The 26258-nt window shown below is 38.6% G+C and overlaps 1 protein-coding gene across 10 annotated transcripts in view; it reads left to right on the forward strand.

The window, feature by feature from the left end:
• The window catches only part of MYO3B (myosin IIIB), a 209054-nt gene that overhangs the window by 139886 nt on the left and 42910 nt on the right, over positions 1-26258 (forward strand). For 8 of the 10 annotated variants that reach the window (XR_010072054.1, XM_063341942.1, XM_063341945.1 and 5 more), the window contains 6 exons: positions 3916-4027; positions 4940-5102; positions 5818-5898; positions 15212-15332; positions 25132-25195; positions 26079-26217. Coding sequence is in view for 9 of the 10 variants with exons in the window: in XM_063341942.1 (XP_063198012.1) it covers positions 3916-4027; positions 4940-5102; positions 5818-5898; positions 15212-15332; positions 25132-25195; positions 26079-26217 (680 nt within the window). In the remaining variant the exon portion in view is untranslated. Of the gene's footprint in view, positions 1-3915; positions 4028-4939; positions 5103-5817; positions 5907-15211; positions 15337-25131; positions 25196-26078; positions 26218-26258 lie in introns of those variants that run through there. The other 2 variants (XM_063341949.1, XM_063341950.1) reach the window with 2 other exon arrangements.

The raw sequence follows: 26258 nt of genomic DNA on the forward strand, positions 1-26258 counted from the left end.
TATGAAATTTTCATCTCATCTGGAAACAAATGTGATTTCTAGCTCTACTTTTCTGAAATTAATAATCTGGTTTCTTCCCTTGGTGAAATGTCGTAAATAGAGGTCACTCTGTGATCTCTGTACAGTAGATTTACGTAAGTATAGTAGAGATGAAATTAGGCCAATAAATCAAAACACACGGGTGTATTTGCATATACCCCAAAGTTTTGGGTGTATTCCTAGACGTTTTCTCTACCATTTCACCATGTACAATATTTGCACACTTTTACCAGATACATTAACGTGAAACATGTTACCTTCCTCCAAAATATTCCATATGGCCCATTACTGTACAAAGATTTTAGATTAGGTAAAATAACTGGATGACCCTGTGTAGCACGTGCTGCGCTGCCATCCGGTTACACGGAGCACGTCAAGTCAAACTGCTGTGCACTTCGGTGATTCAATCATGAAAACAGGCACCGGATAGAAAAAAAAATACATGGGTTTGAGCTTTGGAACACTGATCTAGAGACCTTTTTATTGGGCAGAATGCAACCTCCAAAAGCAGTTCTGGAGGAGAAATAATCAAAAAGAAATTGCCAGTCTCATATTGCTAGACCTTATTTCTGATGAGTTGAGTCATTTCTGCCTCATTTTTGGTAACATAACTAAAAAGGAACTGAAGGCCTGATGTTGAAAATCTGATATCCCAGTGTGTTTAACTGGTTACAGGAGACTGCTGTGCGGTGGTTGGATCAATCAAAACATTTGGAAGAACACCTTTTAGAGGAAGTTTTTAGGAAATATTGTGCGACAATATATTTACATACAGAAACTAAAGTTATTCCCATGGTTTGTAAAATCACAATCATTCTGAATGGCTTGCTTTCTTAGAAGACAGATAAATGTAAATTTATTTTAAAAAAATTGTTTAAACAGCATTTGTTAAGAAAAATGGGCCTTGTTTTATTTATGGGTTTTTTTCTGAGTACCGAAAGCAACTACATCCTAGATCATGAAAGAGAGCTAATGGAGAGGGTACTACATTTGAAAGATACTGAAGTTTGTCATAAACAAAATGGTATAGTCAGGCATGTAAACTGAATAGCTCAAAAATATTTTTTAGTCAGGTATCTCTCACAAATAAAAAATCAGCTTCTCAAGTAATTAGAATGTCATTGATCAGACAGTAAGATTCAAAAATTATGAGATCCTCCTTGACTATTTTATTGCATCAGTGCTATCTAAAAACTGTTCTGTGGTTTTAAAATTCCCAACTACAACATGCCTTAAAAGATATATGAACAACCAGAAAACGGATATTGTCCCTCACTTGAATCTTTCCTTCCTTCTAAGGAAAGGAACTGCTTAAGTTACGTACGTGTGTAAATAACGTGGCTATCTATCTGACCTGGCTTTTGAAGCAAACAGCAATTTACTATTAGTGCAACTTCCCTGATGTATCTGTCAAGTATGTGTTGAAATTGCACGCTATCACAAATTCTTTGTGACATGTATATTTTAAATCTGAGTTTTATTAGTGCAACTCATAATTCCGTTTGTCTTGTGAAAACTGGCATCATTAAGTTCATAATAAGGTGGAGGAAACGTACTTTTTTCTTTTAAATGCACTGTGTTTCTCCATACCTGCTAAATGGCATGACTTTCAGTATTTTGAAAGACTTGGCTAAAGAATTTGTGATATCATGTTATTGAGAAAGTCCTTGCATTAAAAATAACTCACTAATACATAATCTCCTGTCATTATTCAGAGTGGGCAATTTCTCCAGTGGGTGAATATCTCTGTCTCTGGTCCAGGACTGATTCCAGTGCTTCTGCCTTCAGACATCATTTTGTTCCCCTTTGATCTTTATTGACTATTTTAGTGGTTCTTTTTTCTTTCTTGTGACAACTGGAGCTGGTATCTAGAGATTAACTGGAGCTAATATTTGAAAATCATATTCCCCTGATTAAAAAAAAAAAAAAAAAAAAGTCTTGTGCTATTCCTTTCTTTCTAATTGCTTCTCCATATTTTCTTCAGTACGAGGTGGGATATTTTCTTGCCACTATGTGGCTACAGATGAATGTGTCGTTGAGGTTCAGTGGTCGGATTCTTCTCTTCATGTTTTAAAGAACATCTGATGCCTCTTTCACATGCTAATAATTAAGCGAATGGTTTGCTCAACCTGCCAATTCCTCCCAAACACAATGTAAATAGAGTACCACCTGTAGAACTGTAACTTAATAAAGACCAAGACAACACCTGGTGGTTCATAAATGGGAGCTGAGGTGGCAGTTGTTACCATCTAACGGTCTACTTGTGCTATAATAACCTTAAATTTGTAAACTAGCTGGCACATGTTCTTGCTGTTACTTAACGTAATTGTTTGCAAGAAGAGTTACTTAAATACTATAAAACCATTCTTCATTAATGCATGGTCACTTTACAGGTAGGGATTGCTGGATTCATTGTTAATGTCTGTTTAGTTCAAACATGTTTGCATCCCTTTTTCATTAATTATTTGTGCAACAATGTTGTTTCACGTAATTGTTAGGGGCTGTTCTTTGCAAGGGAATGTGGACAAAAGAAAAGTCAATGTTGTTTAGTATGGGCCTGCTCCAAAGGCCACTAAAATTGATCGTAATCGTTCCAATTAATTGCTTATCCCAATCAAACATATAAAAAGACATGCCTAATGACTTACAAACCTACTGTTACCACAGAAATCCTTGTGAGTAAAGAAAATTATTACATTCATATGAGGAGTAAATCACTTGGGTTTTCTTCAAAATAGCTGTTAATTCTGTTTAACCATCAGCACTGATATGATAGTAATGCCAGGTTTTTATAATTATGCATATATATGACCTCTTCCGGAGGTGCAAAAGACAGGTAGGTATTCATGCAGTCTGAGCATCGTGCTCTCTGTAAATGAAGATTGATATGAGAATTGTTTTTACTGTAAACTAGTCTTTATTCTTCACACAAGTGGCAGCCTTGCAGCTTCGATATTCATCAGTAGATTCGATAATCAATCAGTATCACTGTATCATAGTGCGGCCTACCCTCCCAGTGCTGGCTGAGAATCCTCAGTCTTTCTATTAGGCATACGGAAAATGGGAAGCTCCGCTGAGTTCCGCTGACGGGAGGGATCTTGTTACTAGCTCAAGAGCCTTGGACAACTTATGTGGATTTATAGTTCCCAAAGAATGTCAAGGCCCTTTACATTTCTTTGTGGAAAAAAGTGACCGATACCAGTAATTAAAATATCGAAAGATTCCGAAATGCCTTTTTGGGCATTTCTCATAGGAAACAGGCACCAGGTCACAAATAACTTTTAATGCTTTTCTCTTTCTTTGGTGCTAGTATTTGACTTTTCTCCCACTCAGAAATCTGTAAAGGCCCATTGAACACCTCAGGGAGCACCTGCTTATTCAACAAAACTTGCAGACTTCCAGTGAGATTTTACTGGGCCAAAGTATGTTATGTATCTCTGTAGATGGTGTACTTATTTTACACATGTTATGCAAAAGGTTTTATTTTTGCCTTCCCTTCTACTACTCTGATTTCTAGCACTTTTTGCTTCTTCTCCCTGTCACTCATTCCCTTGTTCATCTGAAAAATTCAGAGCAACCTTGAGTATTTCCAAAGTTGCACTGGTTTGTGAAAGACTTTGTGGATAATTACACCAACTGGGGATTTCTAGAATGCAGCAGATCCTTATCACCATTATGGTACTGCTTATTTTCGCATACCATGCATACACTCAAATATCTGTTCATGACAGCTGTGTCATGATTTATGAAGAGGACTGAGTATAAGGGAGAATTTGGCCTATGAGTTCTAGAGATGCAGCGCTGAGCTAGAGAAAGAGTAGTGAAAGTACATGTTGATTGTCAAGTCAATTCTTTCTATGTCATTTTGTTTTGCAGGTATTATTACCTTGCATTCAAGGCACATGAGACTCCCCTTGGTAGCAGAGAAAACTGTCTTGCCATTTTGGAGAAATCTAAACTAGACAACTGGATTCTTGGGAAAACCAAGGTAGAGGGCACTAACATTTTCTTCAGGATAGTATCCTTTCAGCAAAACATGTCTAATAGTAGTTTGAAAAGTACTGTGTGAATGAACAAAAGAGCAAGGAATGTGCTCCAGTTGGCCCCCCAGGTTACGGAGGTGCCCTCCGAAGCCAGCTGAGCTAGTGCTGCAAGAGGAGGGATGCATTGGGTACCTCCCCAAAGCGCAGTCTGCACGTGGCTGCCTTGATAAGGATAGTACCTCTGACAGTGCCTGCTGTGGTGGTGCCTTCCTCAAGTTCCTCCTGCTCTTCATCATGGCATGACTGAAACTTCACACGCTGGCCTAACCTGCGAGCCTGGAGTTTCAGATGCTGGCTTTGTCAAGAGCCTTTGCTCATGGTTTAAAATGGAGTAAATGACTTGGTGTAAAAAGGATGTTGCACAGTATCTTGAGTTGTTTTACCGTGCACAAAGGAAAAACAAAGAGAACTTTCCTGCTCAAGACCCAGATAAAGTGTATGTAAGCACCCCACAGGATTTGCCTCCTGAAGCAGACTCCTGTTAGACAATATTATGTCTCAGAACAAATTCAACCCAGGACTTACCTTCCCACTGTCAAGAAAGCCTATATTTCAAAATTGTTGATACCTGAAAATAACCTCCTGGCCAATTTACTTTGTAAAGGGGGTAAATATGTGGTTTATTTTGCAATGGGGTGATTATAATCAGTGGAATAATGAAATTTCACCAGCACACTGGGAGCAAATATTTGATTCACAAGATTGCTGTGATATCAGCAAGCAGTGTTTTACAAGTTTTCTCAGCAACAGTGCCCTAAAATAGGCTGACGCAAGCCAAGCCTAATGAAAAGGCAGAACACAAGAGGTTATGTTACTGCCTGCATGTAATACTTTTTTTTGTTGTTGTTCCATTTCAGGTTTTTCTAAAGTATTACCACATAGAGCAGTTAAATTTGTTCCTGAGAGAAGTTATAGGGAGGGTGGTGGTCATGCAAGCCTATATCAAGGGATGGCTTGGAGCAAGGAGGTACAAGAAAGTCAAAGAGAAAAGAGAAAATAGTGCTGTTACCATACAGTCAGGTAAATGTTCACATTCCCTATTTCATTGAGTGTCTTTCAAGCTGTTAAATTGCATGCACATTATTTATTCATTTGTAATAGATTATTATTAAATCAAAATAACCGGAGGTGCTTTTCTGTCCAGCTAATTGATGCAAATATTATCGATTTACTTCTAAGGTGTCATCGTAGTATTTGGTAATGTCTTTAATTAAATATTTTAGTAATTTGGATGTGATGCTTGTGCACAAAATGCAAATAGTGTTAGGTATGTCTACACTAGCATGCAGCACATAAATGAAATGCAGCAGCATGCCCCCCCACCCCCATGTATACCAGAATTCCAGATAACATGCATCGCTGGGTGGGCCTGAGAGGCTCATTGTCAGTAATTTAGCAGGCTTCCTTATATCGAATTTGGGGAGCTGTGTGAGGAGGGGAGTTCCTGTGCTGACATGATCATGCACCTTTGCCTTTTGGATGAGGACATAAGTGAGCACATGGTGACAATTAAAATTTGGATGAGTGAAGCAGTGTTTGAAGTTGGGGGGATGTGAATACTGCAGTCGTGAACCCAGAGTTCAACATGTGGGTGGACGGGAAAGAGGTACTGGGGGTGGGGGCTGGAGTGGTTATGGCAGAAGGGATGAAAGTTCCAGCACATCTCTGACTCTGTAGACGCTGTAGCACTTCCTTAAATAAATGTAATTTCCAGCACATGGTTTTGTATTTTTAGCCTGGAGAGGATATGAAGCTCGCAGGAAGTACAAGGAAATAAGGAACAGAAGAACTGATGCTGCTATACATATTCAAGCAGGTAATTAAAACATTATTTCAATTGCCAACACCTATTTTGCTGGGGTGATTTCATGTGTCAGTGTTTATAGCCAAGAGAAATACCTGCAGTCCGAACTAAAGCTATCAAAAGCATTACTTCTGATCATCTGTTCTTCAGTATCAAATGACATCAGTGACAGGTATCAGGCACTTTGGGCTTTTTGTAAGTACTTCTCTGGAAGCAAAACATACTGATTAAAAGCTGTCAAGATGTTAAGATTCTTCTGAGCACAGTCAGCATGGTTCAACTATATGTAGAGCTGGTATGAAGCACTGGATTGATTTGACTAAAAGCGTGGATGGGAAGCACTGGACATACATTTTTCTGTCTTTGTGTCAAGCCTTAATCTTGGCAGGTTGACAGGTTTTTGTTTTGACGGCTTGCTGGGTTTGCCAGCTTTGGCCAATCTTTTGACTCTCTGCCAGACTCCTATGCAGCCATATCAATATGAATTTGAATAAACTTTAAAGAGATTATTGGAGGAACAGGCCCGTAGGGCTGTGTAGGTCTCTAGTAGAGAGCAGGGTACCATATGGCATGGAAATCTAAGAACCAGTGCTGTGAACTCAATGGTGTTTTCAGATGCTGCCAATATGAAGCAGCCTCCATATGATGCAGTGTAATACACCTCCCCTGTCCAACCCCAGGCTGAAAGACTGTAGTCGATCAGAAATGAGTTGTAGCAAATGTGTTTACAGATAAACCAAGGTACCACCTTTATTTTACCAGCTTCCTGTGCTATAATTCCTTAAGTTTTGTCGCCTCTCTATTCTGTATCATAAAGTCTAATGTCAATCTGAAAAAGATGTGTGCTAAGTATTCTTTTACTTTGTTCTCAAGCCATTTCCAGTAAATTCATTTGTTTTTCTTTTCTGTAAGTTTGTTACTCTGAAATTAAGCATAGCTGTGACTTTCAGTAGAAAGCAGAATACCAGTCTAGTTACAGAAATGAACTTCAGATAAAATAATAATTTATAGCTTTGCATGCATACTGTTATGTAGAATCATGAACTATAGCTCTAGGTTCAAATGCAGAATATTCTGTTAAATGGAGAACTGTGAAGGAGAAATTTTTTCTCCCATTACAACAAGCACTGAGGGACTGCATAAGCACTCTTTCCCCTTCCTCCTGTCCTTTGTGTTGTCATTTTCTATTGTTTTCATGACAGCACAGAGAGCAGATCTTAAAGTACCTCCTGCAACTGTTTTCTGGAGTATTTGCTACGTTAACACTTGGTCATACTTGGACTTTGATTTTGTGACTTTTACGACAGCCTTTTGCTGTAAAAAGGAAAGCAAAATAGTTGACCCATCACTGTTCCACTATTACCAGTTCCTTAAGATGAGAGTTCTTTCCGGTTCAGCGGGAAGCTGGTGCGTAGCAGCATCACTTGGAGACCGTAGGGGACATTCTGCCTTAGAGTTTTATCCAGCCAAATTTCTTCGGCATGTAGGACATGCATGCTCATTACTGGCTCTTCAGAGAAAGCAACTGATCTATTCTGCAGTTTGCACACATGGGAGAGATTCGGAGCTGTGCTCCTTCCTGCCATCTCTGAGACGCTGCGTTGAACGTGGCAGAGCAGAGGCAGTGGGAGCGTACCCATGCCCTTGAATTTGGACACTTCTGTTGAGCCCTCTGGACCTAATGCTGGAGGAATGCTGTTAGCGCTCTTCCCACCAACACACGCACTGTCTTCCTTTGTAACCTGGCACTTGACAGTTTCAGTGGTCAGTCTGGGTGAATAAGCATTAGGACTATAGGGTTAAGAGTGACACAGTGGACGTTTGTATTAATTAGGCTGTCTGCTCCTCCCGTCTTTGGCGCTGCATTTAAAGGGGTCTAATAATAATAATTCTCAACACATTTCTGTCTGCCTTTGGAAACCTGTATCTAGGACTTTCGATTTGAAAATTCTTTTTGTGCCCATTTTCTCTTCTCTACTTGCTAATTATTCTGTGTTTCAAATCAAAGCTCATGCTTGCTAATGGTGGCCATTTTCCAGGTTTTAGAATACACTGACGGTCTTTCTGTTGTTTACATTACACTGTCCAAGTGCCTAGTGACATGGAGACAAAAGCAACTCCAAATCTCTCCCTTCTCTGCACATCTTATACTGCGAGCGTGTAGCTCAAGGCAGCTTTTCAGTAAAATGGGAGTATGATCACCTTTGTATTTTTCTTAAAAATGAGCCATTTCAGGCAGTGAGATAGATTGCCTGCATTTGTCATCCAGACATTAGCAAAACCATATAATTAAAATATATGTACTTCCCTCTCCTTTCCCTCCCCCCTCACTCTCAAGCAGGCCTTGAAATTTAGGAAGCATTTGGCTTACATGTTTCTACAGAACAGCGCATATTGAAATTTGTTTTCCTTTCATCTCTTTCCCAATAAAAGCAGCCGCTCGGCTTATCCCTTTAGCTTCCTCAGAACTTCCTTTCAGAATTCCCGATCTATTACAGCACATTCACATACCAGAAACAAGATGCCTTTTCATGCTGTCAACCTTTTTCATCTGAAATGTAAATTAATTCTTGCTGGTACGCTTTGACAGAGATCAAAGTAGGGGTATTAACCTTATTGGGCCTTCTCTTCATCAGAATCAGTTCCAAAGACTGCGAGGGTAGTGTTAGGAGGCCAGTCTTCACTGTTATCTATGGCCCTCCTCCAGGCAGTCCTCTGTCTACAAGTCAGCATTTCAAAGGCGCTGATTTCTTTTGTAAATGACCTTATCATTACTTTAAACTGTGTGAAAAATGATTTGCCTGAATAATTCTTGCAGGATTATCCTGCTCATTTTAATTGTAGGGGGACTTCATTCAGATTCCAGGATATTGTTTAAGTGGTTTTGACAGCAAGTGATCATAGCCTGATATAAAGGAGGAACACAGCTCCTGATTGGAAACCTCTTGACTTGTTCAGATTGTTCATTTCTTGCAAGTCAGTCTTTGAGGTAGGCTGCATTTGCATTTTAAAAATAAACAGATGCCTTTCAAATACATGAGCTGGTGGTCTGGAGATCTCTGTGGGCCCAGCAGTTCACTATCCATTGAAGAAATGTTGGAAGAAAAAACAAACTTAGAAAAAAAACAACGCTCACAATATACATGAGGATACAATTCCTGAGTGTATTATATTACACGAAAAAAAGTGATTATTTCGGAGGGGGGAAAACACCCTTGCTAGGAAACAAAATATTTGTGAGTTTGAATTAGGTGGGGAAGAAAAAGCTGCCCTGCTTCAATGTATCTACACTGCAGGTTCTCAGAATGCACAGATGATATTAGACTCACGGCTAAAATGGTACATGGGGTACACAAGGTCTTTCCTGCTTCTACCAGTCACTTTCCCAAACTGTGAAGGTTGGAAAATGCAAATTTTTAACTTACAGACGAAATGTAAAGAATGATTTTGTGTAAAATGTTTGAGTTAACAATACTTTGCACTTCTGAGTATTTCTTTGTAATTGGGATTTGTATTGTTTTGATTTACATCTACATAAAAGAAAAAATATTTTGTTAAAATTAAGAATTTTTTTAAAATTATGTTGCCAGATTCACAGCTGGTTTAAATCAGTGTATATCCACTGAATCATCTGACTGAAATGTTGCTGCACTGATTTACCTCACATGCAAGTCTCATTTAATGTTTCTTTGTATTAGAATAATGAATTAATTAGAATTTAAAACAACAGATAATACAATTACAAAAGTATATTTTCTAGTTATGATAAATAGCATGTATTTCCATGCAGTGTGACTGTTGTCCCGAAAGACTTAAGGGAGGATTTTAATCTGGTTATTTCATTTGTGAACTGACATTGCCAAAATGCCAAATGAGTGGTGCATGCGATTCACTTAGATCCGAGGTGACATCACTGAATTCATTTTAATTAGGCCCACTTTAGCCATCTGGAATATACTGTGCAGCTCTGGTCAGGACTGAGTTTAACTATGCTTCCAGAGGTGAAAGGCAAATGACTAATCCATTGAGCCACCATCTCCTCCTCCAACACGTGCTCGCACACTCACCATATGTCACATTGTATTGGAAAATTCTTTATCAAGAACTCAAGATTTGGGCGCCTTTTTTTTTTTTTTTTTTTTTAAATAAAAAGTGATGGATGTTCAGAAGGAAGCCAGATGAAGCATCCCTTTGTAAATAGCTTTCTTTCTGTAACTTCTGCAGCGTTGCTCACTATTTATATATCTCTAACATGTGCTTTTGGCAAAATTTACTCCAATATAATAAAAAAAGAGGGCCTGAGAACAGCTGTAATTTACTATTTTACATTTATAATCAATGTAAGCTTTTAATAAAAGTGTTACCTTTGGGATTTTCAACAGCAAAGATTTAATGTTGGCTTCAATAGAAGACGAGGAAGTATTTCTTGAAAACCCTATATTTATCCCTCTATTTATATCACTATGTACATGTGTGTGTACATGTATTTGGCTAATACTGTTGTATAGATCTAAGAATTGCATGAGTAAAATGTTCCAAAAACTTCTAAGCACTTTATAAATATATCTAAAAATATATATATTTTTTAATTCTCCTGAAAATAACGACCGCTAAGTAGCAGATCCAGTTTTGGTTTTATATCATTAATTTTCTTCCTTTTAACTACATTGTCAGTGTAAGAATCATTGAAGAGATGTATGTGTATCTCTTAATGGCAGCTGAACCTTGTATTAACTTGATTTCACATTCTGGGTAATCCAGACTGGTTTGTACTGGCTGCACAGCTTTGGTTAACTTTACTCTTCCGTCTCTCTATGTTCTGTACTAGCTTAGGGCATCCAGTAATTCTTCACTTTCAGTATCTATCTCTAGTAACCATTAAAAGCCTGCTGCTCATGTGCAGGGAATACATTAGGAAAAGTGAGAAGGCTTTATGGTTTTGAAGTATGAAGTCCTGTAGTCCGTCCCCATCTCTGGGCTGAGCTCTGTTGATGTGAATATGTCCGCGTTTCCTTTTGGTTTTCTCTCCTGTTTTTGAGGAGATGAAAAGGAGACCATTCCTACTGGATTTCATGCCCTTGCTAAAAATCAGGAAGGGACAACAACATATGTTATCCAACAATATGTTGGAAAACCTGTTCCTTTCCCTTGCTGATACTGACAAACAGCTTCACAGTCATCTTCACTTTTTTTCTTTGACCAAGTCTCAAGATCAGAGACTGCAATGCACGGTAATTAAAAACCGTATGTCCAAGTGGTGATGTGCCTCAGTGACACCAGACCTGATAGCAGCCGTGGTGACTCTTCCTAATAGTCACTGCTTGTTACTGGTAGTTACTGCATATACATGAGAACTCATGACTTGCTTCTTGTAATGCTTCTGCCAGAGAACTTAAGACAAGAGGGCTTTTTTTTCTGCTATTAAACAGGCATCACTCAATATCTATTCAGAGTGAGAGGTGAAAGAGGGGAGGTATTCATCGGACCCAGCAAAGGATGTGACTCTCCATCCCTTTTACTGTTCATTAGAATTAATTTGGCATGGAGCGAAGAATCAGATTCATGGGCTCCAAATCCTCTCAGATGTTGTTAGTTAAGCGGCTGAATGCTCTTTTAACTAGGCAAATTAAGAAAGTGATATGCTGTTCGTAGCAAATCAACTTCTGATTACAAACTACCGTGATATCTTCTCTTCAGCAAGCATGAGCTTTCATTTCCGAGTTGCTGTTATATGTTATTATAGGTGATGTTATAGGTTAAAAATGTGTCTGGGTGAAAAATGTCTGCTTAACATGATTTTTTGCGACTGAGAATGAATCCTTCTGCTGTTTGAAATACTACTTCATCTCCTTTCTTTAGACTTCTTGTATAGACCCGTGGTTGTTTAGCTTTGATCTTTCTACATTGTGCTTCATAATTTGCTCTGTAACTATATATTTCCTATGGGAATTAGAGGGAAAATGCCTGGACTTTTCCTATCTGGAATTGTGCAAGATTGCGTGTAATGTATATGCCTTCGTACTTAGACCTTAAAATAAAGGTTTTTAACTGCAAGACACCAAATTTCAGACTCCCTGAGGAAGGCTAGGTGCCGGAGCTGACAGAAAACTCGCTTTGTGTGAGAATTGATCAGTACAAGAAGTAAAATTCCTGTCCTAAATTGTGGCACGTAAAACATTTAACACTGAGTTACTAATAGAAGTGCTAAAATTAAGTTCAGTTCCTATGCTGCTTTTCAGATCCTGTCATTTTTGGCTATTGTAAAGATCAGGGTTAAAGATACTGTTGCTGGAAAGTTTGGAATATAGACTGGATAAGGTGAAAATGAGGTGACAGCTGGTAATCATTCTTCTTCAATGATGCAGTGATTGTTCATGGAGCAGTAGCAACATGAGTCTGCTAATTTCACACTCTTTGAGCCAAGTGCTTAGTGTCAAAACCAGCACCAGTCAGTAATGCAAATTGCTGTGATGGAGCAGCTTCCCAGCCTCTCAGACTCCCCCAGCAGAATTCTCTGCATATGCATTTCTTTTGAAACATTATAGATCCAGTTAATAAATGTTGAAAAGATGCAGTCCTACTGATGCTCGATGACGCTTTTGAGAGAGAGACAAGTTTGTTTATCCTGCTAGTTCAGTTATCCCATGAGTCAAAGGGAAAGCAGGAAAAATACAGCCGTTTACCTGTCAAAGTATTCTAGAAGAATGTTAGAAACCAGCTTGCAGAAAGGTTAAGTTGAAGAGGAGTTGATGTTGAAAATACGTTATAAAACAAAAGACAGCGTAAACACTATGTTTATTAAACCAGATATAGAACGTTATTTGTTGTGAATGAGGGAAAGACCAAAATGGTTATGCTGACATTAATAAGAGTCTCTGGGAAAAAGAATTGAAAAAAATAAAATCACAGGAGGTCTCAGGGTTGGTTTTATAGGCACAGACACACATGCAAAGAACTGCTGAAAGCTGAGAAATTACTAAGGATAAAACTGAAGTTTATCTTGTTAGTTCATTTGTTTCAGTGCTTCTTTATCTTTATGGTAGTCCATCGGCTGACTGATACTCAGCATGTTTCAGCTGCAGAGAAGTGGCTGCTGGCCAGCTGTCTCTGCTGCCAATGCCGGAGTAGGCTCCTTGTCTGGTCAGTAGGGGATAGTTAAGGATTGGAAGCCTGATCGTGTGGGGCAAGTGAATGTTTGCCTCGCCTCTGCCAGACAGGCGGACTTTTCCAGTCTGATTATTAAGGGCAGAAAGTTCTCAGCCTCACGATTCCTGAGCTCTGTATTCAGCACAACACCTCAGCAGGCCCAACTTCTGTCATGCCTTCTGTAAAGTGAATGGTTATTTATTTTAGTGACCTCTCATTAAAAGGCAATTTTTATTGCTTCTTACCTTGGAAACCTCAGTAGCACTGAAATGCTTAGACTGTTACGGTGCATTGCATACCACAGCTTGAACTGTTCAGATGGTTTTAATTTTCTTATATTGCACAAATAAGTGTGACACCACGTATTTTTGTGGAGGTAGGTGGCTGAAAAGAAGACCGTTAGCACTATACAGGAATTAAAATAGAAAAGAAGGGATTAGTTACAGCCGTTTCCTAAGGGAAAGAGCAGATGCAATCAAGGTAGCTCTATTTTGTTTCCACCACCATCTTTTTATTACTCACAAAACCCCAACATGAATGGGGAGCTAAATTTGTAAGAGCAGTTAAATGGAAGAAAAGGGAAATCAATCAATTATCTCATAATTTGGTAATAATTGAGGGATTGCAAGTTCTACAGGGTCTTTATTCTCTGTTGTGTAGGTAATTCCTACTTCTAGTATTTTCATAAAATCAGAGGCATTAGATACAGGGAAAACTTGTTAATCTTATGATCAACTTCTCTGTTCTCAATTTATTCTATCTCCTGATTTCCCTTTGTAATCTACAGTGTTATCTTGACCCTGATCCTACATTAGGTTTCCCTAGACCCCATTTCTGCGCCTGTCCTACGTCCCACTGTAATATTTAACCTTGGACTTTAGGAACCCCCATGAGAGGGCTCTTCTCCTCCTCCTTTGGGTAATTAGTCCCCAGACTGACTCTGCTTTTGCACGTGTTTAGTGTGCTTAAAAGCTTTTCCTGGACAGGGTGGTTGTTTTTTTTTTTTTCCCTCAAAATTGTATTTCTTAATCTTAGCTCTCATTTTCTTTTATATATTGTCTCACTGTTTAAGTTGCAGTCCTGCTAGACTAATAAACAGCTCCTTTCCCTCACAGCCCTCAGCCGCCTTATTCACCAACTGCTTGTTGTACACTTCAGCTATGGCATTGATACTGTACGTACTTTCTTCCTTATTCAGCCCTTTCTCCCCTTTTATCAAGGTATTTCTATTTAAAATAGTGCTTGAAATAAACCCTACAAGAAGCAAAATTTAAAAATTTGTGAGTTGAAGTGTACATTGCAATATTTTTTAGTCTTTTGTCCTAAGTGCAGCATGTATCACTATCTGCGGTTTTTGCTGGAACTTTATTATTAACTGCTCGCAGGTGTCAAGAATTCAAGCAAATTCATGTCAGATAAAAGTATAGAAGTAACTGAGTTATTTTCGTACCCAAATCCAGGGACAGTCCATGGAAATAAAGGATGCAGAGATCTTCAAAACATTATTCATTGCCATTTTCTTTACCATTTCGTGTCGCTGCATGCGTGCTACTTCATGTAGTAGTTCTAGCGATTGTTTTGTTCAGATCTTTTTTTTTTTATGAACAGTATAAATTCCAGTCTCTGTAGATTTTTTTCCTGATTATTTGTATGAGGGGTATTTTAAGTGTTTTATTATGGTTGCAGTTAATTGAAAAATAGGAGAAGACATTATTAATAGTTGTACTTTTAATTGAGTATCTCTCTCCCTGGCTCCCCACCCTCCTATGCCACAATTAAAGCAAATAAAACTTCTCATTCTCTAAACTTCTCACTGGCTCAAATCACGGGGGTTGTGATTAAAGAAACCGTTTTGGCAGTGATTTTCTGCTACGTATTTTAATACTTTCTAAGCTGGATTCCTATTTTAATTAGGCATGTTCTCATTTTGAGGTCTGTTTTCCTTGTGTGGGCTGTGCCAAGTGGTCACTGTAACAGTGAGAGTGTAAAGACCTGTATAATTTCCAGTTGCTGTAAACATTGCAACCACTGGAGCCACACCTGTGAGGCGCTAAGTGTTCTTTCTGTCCGCTGGGTCAGTAGAAGTTGAGGGCATTCAACTCTATACTGCTGTGGCAGGTGCCAGTCTGCCTTTCAGGCTCTGCAGAATTTTTCTCTGATTCATTACTATGTTTTTTAGTTTTCAGGGGATATATTGTTCGGAAAAACTACACAAGATTGAAAAACAGTACTGGCTGTGTAGCAGATCCTCAGCTTATGAGCAGCTGCTCTACTTCTGATTTTGGCTGTGAAGAGCACTGGTGAGTTGAATCCTTTGCTGTCTATTATCTAACAGAAGTCATCTTCCACACAATAAGATCCGAAAGAAGCAGATGGGTCATCATGCTTCAGCCAGCTCTTAGACATCTGGCATTTTCTGAGGTTGAGCACCTGTAGGTTAGCCAGTCCCCCCACCAGCTTCGTCATCTCGGTGTTCTCCCAGTTAGCGGAGTTAGATTTATTTGTGGTGCTGTTTGTCTTGGGTTCCTGTCCTGTTTCTGTGCAGTTCTCGGAAGTACCTAGAAGACCGTAGGTTGTGGACAGGATTGCAAGTGCTCAGCGTTTCAGAATTGATTGCAGTGCATATTATTAAATTCTCAAGAGTAGAAAGTTACCCTTCTGTGTCTGTAAAGCTCCATGCAGACCAGCAATGAGACAGGGAAAAGAGTTGTAAAAAGCAGATGGACAAGTCACTGACAGAAAGCCTAGGAATACTGTAAACCGTAGTAGTGGTGCCCTCCTCTTTGTAGAGGACGGGTATTTTAACCTTTCTTACCAATGGAGTCACTCCAGACAAATGTCCCTCTGGCACTTTCTTGGACGTGAGAGGCAAGGGGGATCTGTTATATCTTTAGCTGTTGTCTAAGTCTGTCTCTCCAGTAGTGTTCTAGGAGAGGTGGCTGCTTTTGCTGGATTAATCCCTTTGACTAGCAAGTTTCAGTGACTAAGAGTTATGAGATCTCTCCCGTGGCGTGGGCATCAGGACATCCCAGTGCTTCTTCCAGTTCTTACTTCTGTTATTTTATGTGCTTCCCATATAGCATATAAATGCAGGTTCTGTTATACCTCTTGAGAGTTCTCTGAGGAAATCAATGACTTGCTTGACTGTAACTAGATGCTGCTGTTCCATTAAGAAGGTATTTTTTGGAAATAACCATTAACTTCTCCAGAATGATATTTCTTTCTCTGTGTATGCTCATAACATTGAGTTATTTTAACTTCCATGCTAACTTTGATTGATTTATATAGAATAATGTCTTCTGCATGCTCTGGTGTACTATTATAGGATTTGATCAGGTGTAACCAACCTGCATTCTTGTAGGTTAATAGTGCTCCAGAATCTCAGTATTCTGTTTTCAGCAAGAAAAAGGTTCAGGCCATTGGACAAGGACTAAATAAAGAAAGAAATGTTTTTGGTAATGATTTTCAGGGAAAAGAGTGAGCCCACTGCCATTTACCATCATAGGTTGGTCTTTGGATTGCCTCACTGCTCACTGGGGCAATGAGTTTCCTAATTTATGATTCCCTTTGTATGCATGCAGCTCCTTCTGTCTCTTAAGTGCTTAAAGGGTGTGTATCTTGTGATCTCTTTAGAACTATTGCTGATCACACGATCATTTGTTCTTCAGTCTGCACTGATGGTTAAAAGCAAGAGCTAATAAGCTGCCTATTATCAGTTTTCTTTGGCATCCCAAATTATAATTATTTACAATGTAAATAGGCTTCTTTTTTTTTCTTTTTAGTGATCTAGAGCTTTCACCTGGATTTCTTTGGAGGCACACAGCCTATTTAAACTTTTTCCTTCACCTGTTTTTTGTATAATTAACCAGGAATGGTTTTTTTCCCTGTTTGCATTAGGCTGATTCTGGAATTCCTTGTTGCTCTCCAAACAAATGTATTTTTCTGGATTAGGTACAGCTTACTTAATTGTACAGCCCTTGAGCTCATGAGGATTTTATAGTTCAGTAACTGTTGAGGTGAATTTGGGGTCTGTGAAGCACAAATATACAGACCTTCAAAGATATTCAGCCGCTGAACTTATGTTGAAATCAATGTCTAAATGCCTTTAGATACCTGGCCTGAAGGTGCCCATGTAAAAATACATTGACCGTCCAGGTCTTGCCCCCAGTCCTGATTGCTGTGCACAATCAGACAGATAAATAAATGCATACCTTCTTTTGCCTGGAGTTGCTAAACTGCCATTACTGCTGGCAGTTCTCAAATTTAACCCCAATAAACATTGCAGATTATTTGCTTAATCCTATCAATTTCTCAGCAGTGCCTCAGGTTCCAGTGATTTCAGCGAGACTTGACAATGATCAGCATTTCACAGGTGATGTTCAGAATCTTAGGACTAAAGCCGATAACTTACTTCCCATAAATCAAGCCTCACTTCTACATGTAGCTGTTACTGGGCTGTTGTGTTTTAAGCATATGGCTGTTCAGTCATACAGGAAACTTGTAGGAAACGGGATAGCTGATGAATAATAGCGTAGATCTTGAACACAGTAGCTGATAATCTGTCCCTAGAGAAGACAGCCTCACCGTGGCTTTACATACCGTGGAACCTAAAGTATAGAATAATAAAATTGTCTTTTCATTTCTTTTATTTTCGTTTCATTTCTTTTCTAACCGGTAGTTTTGGAAAATGAAAAATGAGCTTAAAGGTACTCAGGATCAGAAAGCAAAATCCCATGCAGTTCTGTTCTGTTGTATGCACAGGAATATAACTATGCATTTAAATGTATGACAACCTGCTGCTTTTTCAAAGATCTGTTAAAAAAAGAAGTTAGAGTATTATACATAAAGCACTCAGTTTTACTAAGTAATGAGTTTTAAAGTGTTCAGAAGAAAAGGGCACTTTAAAAAATTGAATTCCTTCAAGGAAATTTAATCTCTACACCTAGTTCAGACTCTTCAGTCAGTGAATGCGGGACATTAGCGAACTCAAACTAATAAATGATGTAGATGCTAATTTAATGCACACATTAGTTCATTTAACGTTGCATGTTAGATGTTTCCTGCATTTATATGCTTGACTTGAAAACCAGTATTAACTGTGTTCAAATGCAAAAATCTTGCCTGTATGAAGCTGATGTCACAAGTAACTGAAGACACATTGAGAATTGGCAAATATCTCTGATAGGAATAGAAATAGGTATATGAAAATAATGTAAATGTTGGCAGAAAAGTGGCTTTGTCTCATTGAAAAATTGTTTTCCCATTGAGTTCCACAGAGCTGTGGCGTTGCCCTGGGACTCCTACTGAAAAAGGGTCATAGGATTAATTACATACCTGTGAGACTGACACTAAGTCTGAATTCTTCCTCCAAACTCCAGTCTGTGTATGTGACACTTGCCTTTTCTTGACATTGTCAGCCACAGAGAGGAACCCACAGGCCTGTGTGGTGTGAAGGAACCAATCACAGTCAAATCCTTTCCCAAAGTAGCTCATTCAAAACTTAAAAAGGGCAGAGTTATTTTGAAGAGCCATGGAGGTATTTAAAAGATGAGTAGACACAGTGCTTAGAGATATGGTTTAGTGATGGTTTTTGTCAGAGTTAGGTTGATGGTTGGACTAGGTGATCTGAAAGGTCCCTTCCAACCTAGATGATTCTATGATTCTATGGCCAAGACTAAATTCAAATGAGGAAAGTGAAAACCCTTCAGACCCCTTTTTGCAACCTTGCTGAATAGCAGCTTTACCCTTCTGGAGAGAGCCAAACAGACACCAGAGAAGAGAGGAGTGTGACAGGGTCCCCTCTCTCACGAGGCCAGCACAGATACCAGCCTCGCCTCGTGTCTGCCTCCATTTTACAACTGATCATCGCATGAAATCAAAGATGCTGCATTTTGCAACAGCACAGCTACCATTTCAAGTTAGTGTTAGGAATCTCTTGAGCTAATTAGGAATAATCTGTGGGAAAGGGAGAAGTAATTTTCTAAAACGTCCTGTGATTTTTAACTTGTTAGACTGACAGATCTCTAGTGAATATATTTTTGATAAATGTTCTTGTTCTTAGCAGGATAATCTACAGTTCAGTGACTAAGGACCTTAATCTGTGCGACGTTGTTTATGTTCTTGTTCAGACAGAGCTGTCATCCTCAAATATCTTTAAATCCCTTTAGAATCTCATCAAATCATCTGTAACCTGCATGTTCCACCATCTTCTTATCCATTTCCCTCCCAAATGAGCATTGTGTTAAATAATACTGATCTGATACTTAGCCTGGAAAATACTTCCTGTATTGTTTTTTTGTTTGGTTGTTTTTTTTTTTCTCTAGCTCACTGAACTGTAGCTCACTGACTGATAAATATCACAATATAAATTAGCTTTATGTGCATGATCAGTGGCCTTATACTATGCAGTACAGCAGAAAGGGTTGTTTTCACATAGTGACTGTTACACATCAGTTATGTCTGTAACTATAACTGCGTGTCAGTGAGTATCCCTTGCTCCTTTGTTCCCTTATGGAGCTCCATGTGTTAAGGACGCGTGTTAGAACATACTTGGCATCAACAGCAGTTTACACTCTGGTGTTGAATTCATTGTGATTTTTTTCTCCTTACATCTTTCTCTTTTTAGGTAGTTGGTATCACGTTCATGCTTTGGTCAGCATAGGTTCTCAGAAACCGTTAATTTTAGTAAAACTCTTGACATTCACATGAGACTTAGGTAATTAAGACTGGATAATAAAGCCTGAACAAAACTACACAGGCATACCAACTTAGGTGTTTGGAAAGTTATAGATAAAGACAATTATCAGTGTTTCTCTGTTCTACAGGAAATACGCATCTGAAAGTCAAGTTCCAGAAATGGGTCTATTTCTACTCATTAATGGCTTGACTGATGAAGCAGAATCTGATTACTAAATTTGTATCAGTACTAAGTGAATGATGGTTACAAGGGTTTAAGAGGACAGGATTAGAATTAGAAACAGAGGTACATGGACTGTAATGAACGACAAAATGAATGTCAGTCAGTAACGGCACCCTGCTCCAGAGTTTACATTGGGTGGTCGCAATGAGGATGCTTTCTACCTCACATGTGCATCATAACATTTTCTCATCACTGTCAAGACCTCAGTTAGTGTTGTTATCTTAGACACTGCGCTTCAAGAAAATGAGCGAGTCCCTCTGCAACAAAAATGATGACAACCCTAGAAACCATGATAAGGAAGATCTCTAAGGGAAATGGAAAACTGAGGGTACACATGGTATCACTTCTCCGGTCATGAAAGGCTGATGTGAAGAGGAAAGGAACAAGCTGTTCTCCATTGAGAACCAGGCTTGCATTGCAGCACAGGAGAGTTAGGTTAGACATGAAGAACCGCTCACTGATGGTAAGCCGAGTTAAGCTCTGTGTAGGCTACCTTGGGAGGTTTTGACACCTCCATCACTGTAGGTTTTGGAAATCAGCTTAGACAAACTTATGACAAAAAAAAAAAAAGTAGGTATAGCTGATTTTTCTCTGAAAATGTGGATGGGTTAAATGATTTGCCAAGGTTTTTTTATGATTTGCAAACACAGAGTGACTTCTTCAAATGTAACGTCTCTGTGCCAGTGGGTTTGTCACTGCAAGTCAGCCACTTTTATAGCACCTTAATGCCAGCAGCCATTGCTGCAGCAGTGTACGGAGTAAGAATAAAAATGGTTCTAACAGAATTCTTGGGTCAGCTTTACTTGCAACAGAGTTGTTGCTGTGCCTGAAAAATGAACAATGTTCATTTCTGAATGTTCTGCAACAGCTGGAGGCCTGTTGAAATAGCATGCAGTGTGGATTCACCTGCATGGACACTGGTGGGCTAGCACATAAGCATCGTATCTGTGTATCACTGAGTGTGGAGAATAAACGATTTCAGTCACACGAGCACAGATCAGTTCAGAAACTGGCTTAAAGTGTATTAAACTGTGCCATGTAAAAACTCCTCTGTCTTCTGCTGTGCTGTTTTTGACTTGATCTGCAGCTTGTCTCTCACTAAAATGAGGTTCAATCAGTCGGCCAAGAACAAAATCTTCCTTGGATTCTTTTGAGTAAAAGATAAAAAAAAAAATCACTATGTTAGTGTACTTCCTGGATAGCTGCTTGAAAGGGTTGCATCTCCACATTTTAAACTTAATTTTTTCAGAACCTTCAGATGCATGCAATCAGGTCCTGGTGATTTGCTGCTTACACCTTTCTCACATTGCTCCATAATTTCCTCCTTGGATAATTTCAGTTTCTGTCAAAACCACACTATGTTTTCTTATATAAGTCATCTTTTGAATATGGATTTTCATTTCTTTCCACAGTAAAAGCTGGTATAAAGACATTCTGCTTTCCTTTAATTGCTTCACTTTCCTATTTGTAATCATAGCAAGCAGTAAGGTTATTGCTTGTGATGGAAATAGGAGATCTGCAATTCCTGTGGCACACAGTGGTGGAACACGTTGGGCCTGATTCTGCTGTCATGTGAGCTTCAAATTACTCTACAGTTCATAAGTTCAAATAGTTACTCATGATTTATAAAGGCGTAAATGGAAATTTGGGCAGAATTTTTCCTTGTCATCTTTCTCTTTTGGTCCTCCCCATCCCTTTGGAATTTTTCATCTACCCAGCTGGAAGGATTAAATTTGTTCTGTTCAGGAATACGTTATTTATGCAATTTATGCTGTATTCTTTGTAGTGGAATATTTAGGAATGTTTCTAACGTTTTCAAAAGCATTAAAATGACGAAAGTCCAAATTCCATGACTTACACTCGTAACGGCCAGAATAACTCCAAAACTAGTTGGTTTCCTCCAGCAAAAATTAGTCTGCACTACTAGTTTTATGCCACTATTGTTTGACTGCTTTCAGTGCTAAGGATAGTGTGGCTATACATTATACAGATGTGTAGACAGACCCTAAGAATCAATGTTTTTCTTTCTGTCAGTGTTTCTTGCTAATAGAGTGATTTGTAGACAGTCCGTATGTGAAGACTGAGGTGTCTTACAGCTCAGTAGCTGAACATTCAGCAGCAAATTGTTGTATTGCCTGACTGATACCAGGCACATGAACCGGGATCTCTTGCGTCCTTCCCAGGTGAGTGTGCTGACCGCATCTCATCGCTCTGACCCAAATGCTGCTTTCCTGCAAATGTGGAAAATAAAAATTTTTGGAAACCATAGGACAAGCAGTTCCTTCAAAGATACCTGAAAATACCCAACACCTTAAAATTAGCCTCAGGTGCCACGTTTGAAAATGTCAGCTATCTTCACGAATTGGTTTATATGAACTACTGCCGAGCTGCCCTCCTGTTGCTATTGCATTTCTCATATTGCATGCTAGCCAGATTCTCAGAATAGTTCAGAGACTGATTTCAAGGTGCTCAGCATCTACAGTTGATGCCATGTTTTCAGAAGTGTTCCCTGCCAGTTTGACATTGGTGGCTTAACCTTGGCTGGCCTTCAGGTGCCCACCAAGCCACTCTGTCACTCCCCCTTCTCAACAGGACAGGGGGTAGAAAATTCAACGAAAAGCTCATGAGTAAAAGCTAGTAATCATCAAGTGCATCCTTGTATCAGCAACAGTAGGTTCTGTGGAAGGTTGGGGTATCTTCAGCCAAACACAACCCAACTTAGGATTGTTCTAGTTGGAAACATGGAACCACTGGGATCCTGACAGAGGGTCAGGGTCTAAGGGCTTCAGAATTCCAGAGGCTGATTTTTGTTAGCTTAAGCTCTACAGAAGGCAAGTTGCTTAACTTTACCTTCGTGCTTTAAACATTTAGACAATTTTCTAGACCTGGTAAAGTTACAGTGCTGGCAAAACCATACTAAATTCTAGATTCATTTTATAGAAGGTAGAGATTAGTTCAAGCTGCAGATTTAGATCCAGATCCAAACCACCCCAATATCTGAATATTTAAATTTAGGCGATGATTCAGTCCATCTTGGCATTATAGGCCATTTGCAACATACTGATCTAACCACGGGTTTTGATTTTGACGTCCACTACAGTGATATTTGAGGATTATTTATGATTTTTAGCTCGTATGCGGTTTATTTTCTGCAATATTGGGGAATGGGGAAATGAATCATCTCAACAAATGCTTGAGTAATTTTTGGGAAAAGTGGCAAGTTATCTAACTAATGCCACTAAATAAATGGTTATCTAAATAATATATTTACAAGAGCAATAATAATAAAGAACTTTACAAATCTGCACAAATGCAATGTTGAATACAGTTCTAGACATATTTTATATGTTCCTGTACAAGAAGTGTGCCAGCATCAAACGAGAATGCATTTTTAAAACGGATCCCTCCGTTTCCTCCAAGGAAAACACCAGTTTAAATTCAAACCATAGATTAGTCAGAATGTTTTCCTTCTCTTTCTTAGTGTCAGAGAATAAAGGGGAATTTAGATTCCCCAAACATGACAAGCAAAGCCAAACTTCATTCATGAAATTGCAACATGACAGAAAAGTCGAATGTTTACCATGTTCATGAATGCTTCGTTTTGTTCCCGCACCCTGAAACAGGTTATTGACAACCGTGATGCCGTCGCTGTTGTGATTAGTTTGAAACAATTAAGTCAATGCTCCTGAGCTGGGTTGACATGTTCAGACAAACTTAACCTAAGAGCCTAAACCCTATTGCAAATAAGGCTTGAAATGCTTCGGTAGCCTCTGCGGATGTCACAGAATAAATGTATTATCTAATACATATGCATGGTGATGTACAGCTATCAAATTCAATATATAATAGTCTAAAAATGCTTCAGGTCCTTCACTAGTGTTATTTTAATTTGAAGGTACATTTTAAAGGTGTATTTTGAAAGGTAAAATGCCCATGCCGCCAGACTTTTCTTTTTAAAGTCCAACATGGTGTTCTGTTGTTACATGAGTAATTTATAAGTAATGTAGCAAACTGAAACGTAAGTATTGACAAAAAATGAAATTTGAGATAACATACATTGCATTTTTTAATCAGTAAAGCAATTTTTGTTCTTTATATTCCCCCCTCCCACTGTGACTGAAAGGATGGAAATGTATTCAGTTGTAATAACTGTGTAAAAATGAATGAGCTACTTAGTACCTTGAAAAGCTTTTCCTCATCTGTGATGAAAAAAGCTGTGATATATATGTGTGAACCAAAATCTATGACTGAAACTTATCTTTCAGACATTTTCATCTGTAAGTAGAAATACAACTGCCATTAATCGTATTTTCAGAGAAGTTGCGAGGGGCTTGGAGAGTAATGATGCAATGGCTGAGGCGTGTTTTGGCAATCAGAAAGTCTTGCTTTTAGTCTTGTTTTAGGACCATCAGCATATCAAATAATCTCTGTGAACCTCAGGTTTTTATCCATCAAATGAAATTGGTAGTGTCCTTTTTTGGTTTTGCGTAACTAAAGATGCTGGAGCAAGTTCTGTCTGGGCGGACTTTACTATTCAAGAGATTCATTGACTTCAAAGGCCTGCCAACAAGGATCAGGCCCTGCAGAAGGTTTTTATGATACTTTAATTAGCATTAACGAGAGCAGGAGTTGGCCTTTAATATTTGTATGGTGACATAATGTGATAGTAAAATAATAACAGATATAGAGAAAGAATCTAAGAACTCTTACTCCTTGCTCTGTGCTTGAACCAAATAGCTTTAGGAGAACACAAAGCTGTGTGTTTCACTCCTTCCTCATTAGACAAATTTTGAGTGTCTATGTTTGAATTCTGTGAAAAAAGCTTTTCACAGCCCTGGAAAAAGATACTTCATGTAAAATCTTGTCAAATTAATTTTAAAAAATTACTTCAATTTCATAGAATTCTCACAAACTCGTTTTACACCTCTGCACGTATCCACAAAGTTTTAATGACGAATTCATTGCTCATAGCCAATACTGTGTTTAATAACATGCTCTGCCTTAGAAGAGGAAATGGGACTGGTCTGTGTTTTCTCTGAATTGATCAAATGTGCATATTTAGAAATTGGGGGAGGGGGAAAAGGGAAAATCAACAAAAAATGTGTATGCCAGTAAACCTTTTATAAGAATGAAGAAATTATAATATTTAAACTAAATTTTTTCTTTTGCTTTGCTTTTAGGCAGCAAACCAGTAACCAGTCTTCTCCTGTGGTGCCTGATTTTCTTGACAAACAAACAAAAAAGGTACTACCAAGTTTATATTCTAAAATAACATCACATTATAACTTCAAATTCCTGAATCCACAGTTCTGCAATGTGTTCGTGGCTGCTTGGCGTAGCCATCTGAACATGAAACCGTTAGTGATGTTTTGAAGTCTTTGAGACAAAAGCCTGCTTGCTAAGAACTTTAGTTCTGTAGAAAGACAGGGAGGTACAGTGAATAAGAGAATCAAAAGGCTGGAAATTTGCTGCTGAGAATAAATGCTAGCTGCTCCCTGAGGTGATTTGTCTGTGCACTTCACTTTCTACAGATGTTAGAGACTCTTTTTTAGTAAGGACCTGAGGTTCTTTGGTAGCACTTTGATATCCTGCTCGAATTCAATATGTGAAATGGAGGAGTCGCTCTGTGACTTGGAGCACAGCATAGTCTTTGAAGTCTGATCCAATTTTTGCTGCTTACCATTTGATGTTGAAAGGATGAAATGGAGAAAATGTACAGTTTTTGCCAGTAACTCTGCTGAGCATATGTAAGATTAAAAAAACAAAATCCCTTGGATGATGTACTTAGAAATGTTAAGCAGATTAATACCTTCCTATAGCTTTTTTCTAAAGATACAAATTAACTATGAGAGGAAATCAGCATACAGTGCATGCTATAATTTAACTGCATGAAGAAAGGGGATAAATAAGTTAAACGAAAAAAGTAAACAAATGTTTGTGACATGGGTGCTAAGCTGGTGTTGCTGAAAGCCGCAAGAATCTTGTGTAACTTAAATCTAGCATTAGACGTTTCACGGAATCGTAGAAAATAAGAAGTTGCTCTCTGTGAGATCACAACTATAAGTTGTCATGGCAGAGTGGAATCAATATATTTCTTGTGTGCCTAAACCAGCATTCTTTATTCCAGGAGGATTTGGATGAGATTTCTGCTTCTCCATATATTCTAAAACATTCGTTCGAAATGAATGATTCACAATCAATTAGCCAATCCCAGTCAGTTGCAGACCATCGGTTGTCAAGTCCCTTGAGATCCCATAAAAAAGGAGGTAAGAAATACAGTAAAGTAACAGAGATCGTTTGTTTACTA

This window comes from Chroicocephalus ridibundus, chromosome 7, assembly GCF_963924245.1.
Source record: "Chroicocephalus ridibundus chromosome 7, bChrRid1.1, whole genome shotgun sequence".
Taxonomy (NCBI): Eukaryota; Metazoa; Chordata; class Aves; order Charadriiformes; family Laridae; genus Chroicocephalus; species Chroicocephalus ridibundus.